We start from the raw sequence: 8687 nt of genomic DNA, 5'->3' as shown, positions 1-8687 counted from the left end.
GCATTTGGCGTAATCCACCAAACTCTGGGCCTCGACAACGGAATTGGCGTTAAGGGCTCAACGGAGCAGCTGAAAGAAAAGTTGTTTGCGGGTACTGAATGGCAAAACAAAACCCTCAGATTTGAGGGAATCCAAAATTCCGCTCAGGGCTCGCAGATCTTTGCACTCAGACAGAAAATTGAAGCGGTCTATCCGCATTGAATTGGGATTTTCAAACTAAGCAGGCAGCCAGGAAATTTGTCTACAAATAACTATAGAAAATTCAGAAGATTCCAAGGAAATCGAAACTCCAGCGAAGCCATCACTACTGTCTGCGAAGGGTTTCGAGCGGGTAATCTCTCCAGCATGAGATAAACAGGGAGTTCAACCAGCGCTGATTAAAATTCCAACTATAATGATCTGATCCAACGGCACAATCTCTTTTAATCGTCTAACACATCAGATCAATGGTCGAAAATAGGACACGGTGGCATATAAGGGAGTTCTTCCCAGAGGGAAACGCCTTACGGCGTAATTATACAGTGGCATATGCTTATCAACCCCTTGGTTTGTTGATGCATAACCTATTATGGTGTACACAATCAATAAATATGATTAGATTGTTTATATTTTGAAAGATCCATTGGCAATAGATTTTCAAAACCCTATGCAATTTGAGTTGTTGCCCTGAAACACATATCAACATTTCCATTAATTTCACCATACCTGCTCTATGTGGCCTTGAGGAAAGTGAAAAGCTCTCTCCCCAATACGAGGCAAAGTAACAAGTGGACCAGCACATGCATGCCATATCTCTTCATAAAGAAGAGATTCACTGACATCTGCAACAAAAAAGCACATGTATTAAACCTTAACTACCTTCAGCACTCTTAAATACAAGGGGTGTCTAAGTGGATCAGACAAAAGGCCTTCGCTAGAGTAGATTAGTAGGGGAGTTTCACAGTAAAAACATAAAAAGAAAGAAGCCAAAAAAAACAAACAAACAAACAGGCTCTTCGATTTTTAATGGTACAGAAAGATGGAAATGTCGTGAGTGGATTTCATATTCCCGGTAATAAACCCAAAAACAGGGCAGCAAATTTTAGTGGAATTGTCTGCTCAATTTCTAGGTCTAAATCAATGGTAAAAACCCATGAACAAAGCACTCAAAAAATAGTATAGTTCATATTTCTTGTGATTCCATACTCAAATCCCATAAAGGAGGCAGTAAAATATTTGGATTATTACAAAAATTCAAAATCCTCCAATCCATCATGTCTATAAAATTGGGTTTATTGAGTATGATCATGAATAGATGATGGTAACTCGCCTGGCAAGGAAGTGAAACAGTTGTCTAAATGCAAATGGGATAATATATCATTCAAGAAGTCTTAATGCCAATAGGTTGTTATGAACTTCTCACACCACGAAACGTAGTTAGAGATGGCCCAGATGGGTAATGGGTAAATGATGGTAACTCGCAGCCAAGGAAGTAAAAATTGTCAACTAAATCAAGATGGGATGGAAAATCATTCAAATAGGCCTAATGCCCATGGGTTATGAACTTCTTACACCGGGAAATTCATAGTTATGATAGTCAGTCAATGGATTTTGAGTAAAATCCACACATAGGGTAGAAGAAAAATGAAAACGTCTTTAACAGGCACAAGATTTTGCATTTCTCAAGGTAAACCTATGAGAAAAAATGAGGAGATGGGTTCTGGATTTCTTGTACCAAGAATCCATATATCCAACTGCAAGATGTTGGTTGACTTTATAGGGCCAGAACACCTCGTATACTAATAAAACTTCTTATCCAAATGAAACTACAACAAAGGTGAGAACAGAGTTACCAGTCCCAATCCCTCCCGAAAATGCATTCTGTGTTGAATTTGTACTTTGGGAAGGCATAAGAGACTGAGGAGCTCCTGCAACCTCATTGGGTAAAGTCAAATAGTTACCTGCAGAACTATTATTAGTCAACCTGCCAGAGAAATTTCTTAAGCTATTTGCATAAGCCATGATATCTCGTGGGAAGGAAATCAAGTGAAATTACATGGGCCAAGGCTACTTGGCTCCTACTGAATATTGCCGTATGGAAAAAATAAAACTAGTAGCAGTATACAGTATAGATGCATACGCCAAATGACAGTCAAATTTTAAATCAATATTTTTAATAATTGTATCAATTTATTACAATCTCTTCCTACAAATTACAGATAGCCATTAAGCCAAGAACAGTACATGAGCTTGGGAATCGAACTCACCCCAGGAACTTTAGTGGTGGCTGAGTTAAATGGGTAAGATTTCCAGACTTTGTTGTTTTTATTTTGATCACGAATTATATACTGTTACCTATGTTGAGATATAATAATAACAAGAAATCTGGAGTCCTAAATGCCTAACTTCACCCATTTTACTAAGTATTTTGTCAACAAAACAACAAGATATTTTTGCCAGATTAGTAGAGTAGATCAGGTCAAAAGGCTATTTATAAACTACATTTTAATATCAGCAACATAACCCTCCTTTAGATCTAAGACTCCAAAAGGAAAATCCCATCACAAACGAGCAAAACCGTGATGAAAGATGTGTTCTTACATCGAGGCGTCAAATTCTCTCCAAGTTCGAACATGTAGTTGCCATTCTTTTCGTTGTTGCCATGGTGGTGAGCCAGTGCGAGAGCCCTCTTCCTTGGGCTTTATATTGGAAGACATAGACTGACTATTGTCTGAACCAGAGGTGGAGCTCTCTGTCGTACTTCTAATACCAAAATCTTTCCCAGTAAATATCAGTGTTGGCTGGACCTACACGCAAACCGGTTTCTCCATTTCCCAGAAGGATACAAAACCCTTTAAACATATTTCATGAAAGCTTGAATGCCAGGGTAGTGGAAACCTAGTGCTCTAAATGCTAACAAGTGGATCTAGAAAAAAACTGGTTACGCTTTATATTGGAAGACGTAGACTGACTATTGTCTGAACCAGAGGTGGAGCTCTCTGTCATACTTCTAATACCAAAATATTTCCCAGTAAATATCAGTGTTGGCTGGACCTACATGCAAACCGGTTTCTCCATTTCCCAGAAGGATACAAAACCCTTTAAACATATTTCATGAAAGCTTGAATGCCAGGGTAGTGGAAACCTAGTGCTCTAAATGCTAACAAGTGGATCTAGAAAAAAACTGGTTACAGATCAAGATATTCGAAAATAGAAAACTAACCTGAAACTGTGATGGAAGGACGTCCCACGATGACGTTAATTTGCAGCGCTTCCTGGGGTTTGTATGCCCTTCCATTCTTTGCTTCAGGTATGGCAGCATCAAACCGCTCACGTGAACCCTCGGGAGAAAACAAAGAATAGTTACAGACCTAGAACAAATACCCAACGCAGTGAATTAGAAGGTCCTGAAATTCTAGTGATGTTGGCTCAATATCGGGGCAAACGCTGCATAAATTGAGAGATTGAATGCGCCATACCGAATTGGGCATTAGATCACAGATCTCTGGTACATCATAATTACAGACCATAGGTGACAACAGCCCTCCGGCGATGTAGCTGGCATGCCGCGGCGGGAGGACATCACTAAAAAAGAAGATGCCAAGGAAATCGAAACTCCAGCGAAGCCATCACTACTGTCTGCGAAGGGTTTCGAGCGGGTAATCTCTTCAGCATGAGATAAACAGGGAGTTCAACCAGCGCTGATTAAAATTCCAACTATAATGATCTGATCCAACGGCACAATCTCTTTTAATCGTCTAACACATCAGATCAATGGTCGAAAATAAGACACGGTGGCATATAAGGGAGTTCTTCCCAGAGGGAAACGCCTTACGGCGTAACTAGCATTTGCACCTGATGTTGCAAAGAAAACGCCGTAAGGCATAGAGTGTGGAAGAATAGGGACATGTGAATGGGCATTGTTGAAAGCAAGGGTGGATAATAATGAGTTGCAATTGAAATTGTTAGTTATGTGTATGTTGAATATAGATATTTTTTAAATAATAGTGTGTAGAAGAATAGTGACATGTGAATGGACATTGTTGAAAGCAACGGTGGATGATATTGAGTTACACTTGAAACTATTAGTTATGTGTGTTTTGAATATGGATAAGTAATAGTAGTGTGTGGAAGAATAGAAACATGTGAATGGACATTCTTGAAAGCAAGGGTGGATGATAATGAGTTATAGTCAATGTCATATAGAGGTTATCCATTATTCATGTAGCAGTTGTTGTTTATGTGAACATGTTTTTGTACATTATTTTAAGTTTTTTGTTTTGTATTTAGAGATTTTTTTTTTTCCATATGTTACATATTTAAGAATGAATTGTCACTTTTAAAGAGGGCACACAAGGTTGCTAGCTGTCACAAAATATTCCACTGACTATAAATATGATTTTATTTGTTGTATAATTCGATTTACCATCATGCGAGTAAAAATTAAATGTCCTTTTCCTACTACGTGGTTCTGTCAACTAGGGGTTTCCAAAAATACAAGTGAATGCCATCAAACTCCTCACTAAAATCAAACTCTCGGTGAAATTTTCGTAGATATAGGGATGCACAAATTCCTTAACTTGCCAAAACTCTATTAAAATGACATTTTTCTCTACTAACTTCATATGAGATGTCGTGAACTTTATTTTGGATAAAAATTTGACTGTGTTTTTAATATCCCAATTCATGTTCTGTAACACTCACTTTTAAAGGCTTGAAATGCAAATTATGGTTCAAGCCACAACTTTATAAGGAACATATGCACAGAACATGCTTAGGACAACCAATGCAAATTATATTTGCATTATTTAGCAAATCCTGCTTAGTAGAAACACTTGTGATAGCTATCAAATTTCCAATTTGTCTATCTTCAACTAAACCCCTCTGACAATACTGAGATTGCCCAAGAAAGAGCAACTAGAATGAAATAACAAGTTGAAATATCATCGAAAATCTATACCTCTGATTGTATATGATGGCTGAAATGTATCATAAAGATACACTTTTGTCAAAGATAGTTAAAAATAATGCTAGAAAGTAGCAACCATAAGCTTAACTGACAACCTCTGCCCACTCATTTCCATTCAAATCCCATGGCAACAAGGCCTAAAGTGCCTACCAATAAAAAAATTGCTTCGATGAAATAAGTTGAAAAAGACCCCATCCGACAACATACGATACGAATACTATCTTCCCCTGCCTGTCACAGACCAAAAAAGGCCACATATCATATACAATAAATGTAAATGTGTCAGCTGAGGGAACCAATTACCCAATATTATAGATCAAGTCCTAACAAAACTCCAAAAAAAGGCCACATATCATATACAGTAAATGTGTCTGAGAGACCCAATTACCCAGTATTACAGATGAAGTCTTAACACAACTCCATTGTTCTACGTGCTGGGTAGAATAGGAATGGTCACTGCACCAAACCCCTTTTTCTTGAGTACAATATATCCATTATAGTAAGTTTTAGATTAAATTTAAAACATGTTAATTAAATTTTAATATGAAATTTTAATGGTTATGAAGATGAAGCATTAACAATATGATTCCTTTCTAAAAAATTGTTTATAATTTTGTTAATATAAAAGTGAAAAATTAATATAATAAATTGAATTAAATTGTTTTATTATTATTATTATTTTAATTTAATGTTTCGTTATGCATACTAAATATTTTTTTCATATAAAACTAAATTTTAAATGTTTACTCATTTACAAATACTACAACACATACCCCTTTTTCGGATTGATGTTTATGAGTAGTAGGCCAAAACTTGCCAAATGCTTCAATTTCTTTTCCAAAATTTCAGAGATGCCTATTTGAAAACCCTTGATATATCAGTGTTTGATCTGAACAGGTTTCGAACATACTGGTTGTTGGGTTATAGAGATTTTTGTAAATTGCTACCAAGCAAGGAAGAAGTCAAAAGCAGATTGGTATTAAAACCATGGCTGCAGCTCAAGGACTTGTGTTCTTGTCCCCAAATAAGACACTGCAACTGACATATGAGGGTGAGTTTTATGAGGTACTCATAGCAAAAGCCCAACTCTCCGTTATAGCAGAAAAATGGGGCATACCCTCATCTACAGATACTGTAAAGCAAACGTAGCCACATTTTGAATATTGCTATAGGGGCTTAGAGCACACTATATTGCAGGCTTTAAAGACTCCGCATTCAAAACAAAATGGAAAGATAATATGAGAAAGGAGAAAAGAGGGGGGAAAGGATAGGGGAATAAGAGAAAGGAGAAAATAAAAAAGAATAAGAGAGAGGAAATAAGGGAGAGGAGAAAGCAATCGACATTAAATTCAACAACTAAAAAGAGGCTCTTTGAGCCATGGCTAGCTCTCAGAGAATTTCATTCTCTTCGAGCTCTATACATATTATACTCGTCTAGACATATGATACTCGCATCTCTACGTTTCACTTCTTTACTCTCTTCTCTACCGAGATAAAGATCTAGATCTAGTATAACTTAGCCATTCCAATAGCCAATAGTCTTTAGTCCTATTTAGTACCCTTCTAATAGTCCCCTTGGCATAGTAGGTAGATATTGATTCCTTGTCCATGCATGAAGTTCCATAGCAAGAGATTAGACCCACTTCACCATTGACCTTAGCATATGGAAGGATATGGTTTCCATTAGCGGTGTCTCGCTTTTATGGATCTTTTTATCCATTTGCGTAGGCTTATCTCATAAAAGCTCACCTTTCTCTCCCATGAGGATTTTCCTCATAGAAGATTGCCTTTCTCTCCCGCACAACTTTTATGTTTTTCTCAATGGATATTTATCTCCAATCCATCCAACGTATCTAGAATTAAATCGAGAAGCTTTACCATGAAAGAATTATCATTTCCCATTCACCAATGTGATTTGGCAAGAATCTCATCTCTTGGTGTCTCGCTTTTCCAAGTGATTAATTTATTAATAATGTATTTACTTTTTATATTACACATCATACCTAACTTTTCTCAGCTTAGGTTTGCAAAGTTTGACACACAAGGGAGGGGTGTTACATTTTGGATCCCTCTCTTTCCTTAAGATCCCTCCAAATGCAGCTAGAGTTCTTAGATGACTGTAAGGAGGAAGCCCCTATTGGAAAGGGACAGACAGATTGAAGGTGTCTATCTTGTTGGTAATTCCTATATCGAAAAGTTGTATTTTCATAGTCCAGGGGTTGGGAATACACAATTCCCATCCACTTGAGCTCAATTTTATCTCGCAAAACTTCATTGGGATCTACCTAAACACATATGCAAATGTAGGTGAAAATGCCTTTCAAAAGTCTTTCCCTGTCTACTTTGACGAATATTCCAATAAAATTGCCCACTTTTTCTAAGAGATCTAGATGGGTAAAGTGAATGGGAAAACTGGGAATCTTACCCATACTAGAGTAGTCATCGGCAACATAGTGAGAGGATTGAAGTTGGGAAACCATGGCTTCACTAGAAGACCAACTCATCCCCAAAACCATGGACCTTGGTCAAGGATTTTTTTCTTATCCTCAAGACATTTGAAGATCACCACAAAAAAACATGGGTCTACATCCACCCAAACTAGCGTTCATCCAATCGTATCATAATCGAACAGAAAAACGCTACTTTTTCAATAGAAAATGGGGAATAAAAGTATCACCCAAGGATAATGACCATCACACGTCCTTGATTTCTGCTGATTTAACTCTGAACACTCACGTAATATTCTCTTGCTTGGCGAATTAAACACCACTGCATGGAATGGACGAGGATTGAGCCGAACCCTGGATGAAGCCCACTTCATTCTCATCTAAACACAAAACTATATATACATCAAAGCTATTACAATAGATTCTGACTGTCAACACCTCGAGGTTCTATTTATATGTGGCTACCTTTTATGGTTACTATTGAATGTGTGATTGGCAATAGTAATGGAAACTTAGGGCTACCAAATTTCCTTCGATTCCCTCACTACATCATAACGCAAATAGTTGTTCAATGCCTTGGTTGTCTTTCAAAACTGGTAGGCAGCGTCTTCTTTGATATTTCTCGATGGTTTTAATTCCACTACAATCACAACTTTCATTTACATAAACTTCGTGTTTTCGCACGAGCGACGATTGTTCCAAGGTGAAATGTCACTTGGATGGTTTCAATGTTGTTGACCCATCATAACTAACTAACGGATATGCCCATTACAATTTTATACCACCCCATTATCAATATCAATTATGCATGGGAACCAATTAAAGCAACTTTTCACATTAATTTTATATGAGCATGAGAACATGTGTTAACAAGCAGCCCATAAAGCCTCATTTTGAATGCCATAGTCACTTAGAAGGAATTCCTCTTGTAGTAGCATCCTCCCTACTAAACTTTGCTAGTGCTAACATTAGAACCACCATTACAACAAGATATCTTTCTAGTGTTGACAACACCATTATAGTAAGATACCTCAAGAGAGACAGAAAATTTAAAAAGTATGATAGTAATACGTATCCAGAAGATGGTATTGAAACTAGTAATTGTTCACGAATCCATAAGATTGTAAGGTCATTCTCATTATCATAATCATTGTCATCATCATCACCATCATCCTTGTCATTGTTATTGCCATCATTAAATTATCATCATAATCACCATTCATGCCATCATCATCATCATTATGGACATTGTTTCCAATTGTTCATAATTGTAGATGTTGTAAGAAATATCA

At 37.0% G+C, this 8687-nt stretch overlaps 1 protein-coding gene across 1 annotated transcript; it reads right to left on the bottom strand.

Annotated features, from left to right (window-relative positions):
* Positions 1-556: 556 nt before the first annotated feature.
* Positions 557-3593, bottom strand: LOC149256261 (uncharacterized). Its single transcript, XM_089460707.1, has 4 exons — positions 3459-3593; positions 3203-3350; positions 1833-1940; positions 557-821 (listed from the first exon to the last, which is right to left on the bottom strand). The coding sequence occupies exons 1-4, from the start codon at positions 3507-3509 to the stop codon at positions 697-699; spliced, it is 432 nt and encodes a 143-aa protein (XP_089316833.1). The 5' UTR covers positions 3510-3593; the 3' UTR covers positions 557-696.
* Positions 3594-8687: the final 5094 nt, after the last annotated feature.

Source organism: Pinus tabuliformis, chromosome 7, assembly GCF_031772625.1.
Source record: "Pinus tabuliformis cultivar Carrire ecotype Pingquan chromosome 7, CPIR1, whole genome shotgun sequence".
Classification (NCBI taxonomy): domain Eukaryota; kingdom Viridiplantae; phylum Streptophyta; class Pinopsida; order Pinales; family Pinaceae; genus Pinus; species Pinus tabuliformis.
The sequence above is the reverse complement of the archived record's forward strand: the minus strand, read 5'-3'. Positions and strand labels throughout refer to the sequence as shown.

What these genes read in the sequence shown, in the direction of transcription:
- LOC149256261 (XM_089460707.1), bottom strand. Translation starts at nt 3,509, where the DNA reads ATGGTCTGTAATTATGATGTACCAGAGATCTGTGATCTAATGCCCAAT. An exon ending in GTGATCTAATGCCCAATTCG is followed by an intron (nt 3,351 to 3,458) that starts GTATGGCGCATT and finishes TATTTGTTCTAG; the next exon opens with GTCTGTAACTATTCTTTGTT. An exon ending in TCCTTCCATCACAGTTTCAG is followed by an intron (nt 1,941 to 3,202) that starts GTTAGTTTTCTA and finishes ATAGTTCTGCAG; the next exon opens with GTAACTATTTGACTTTACCC.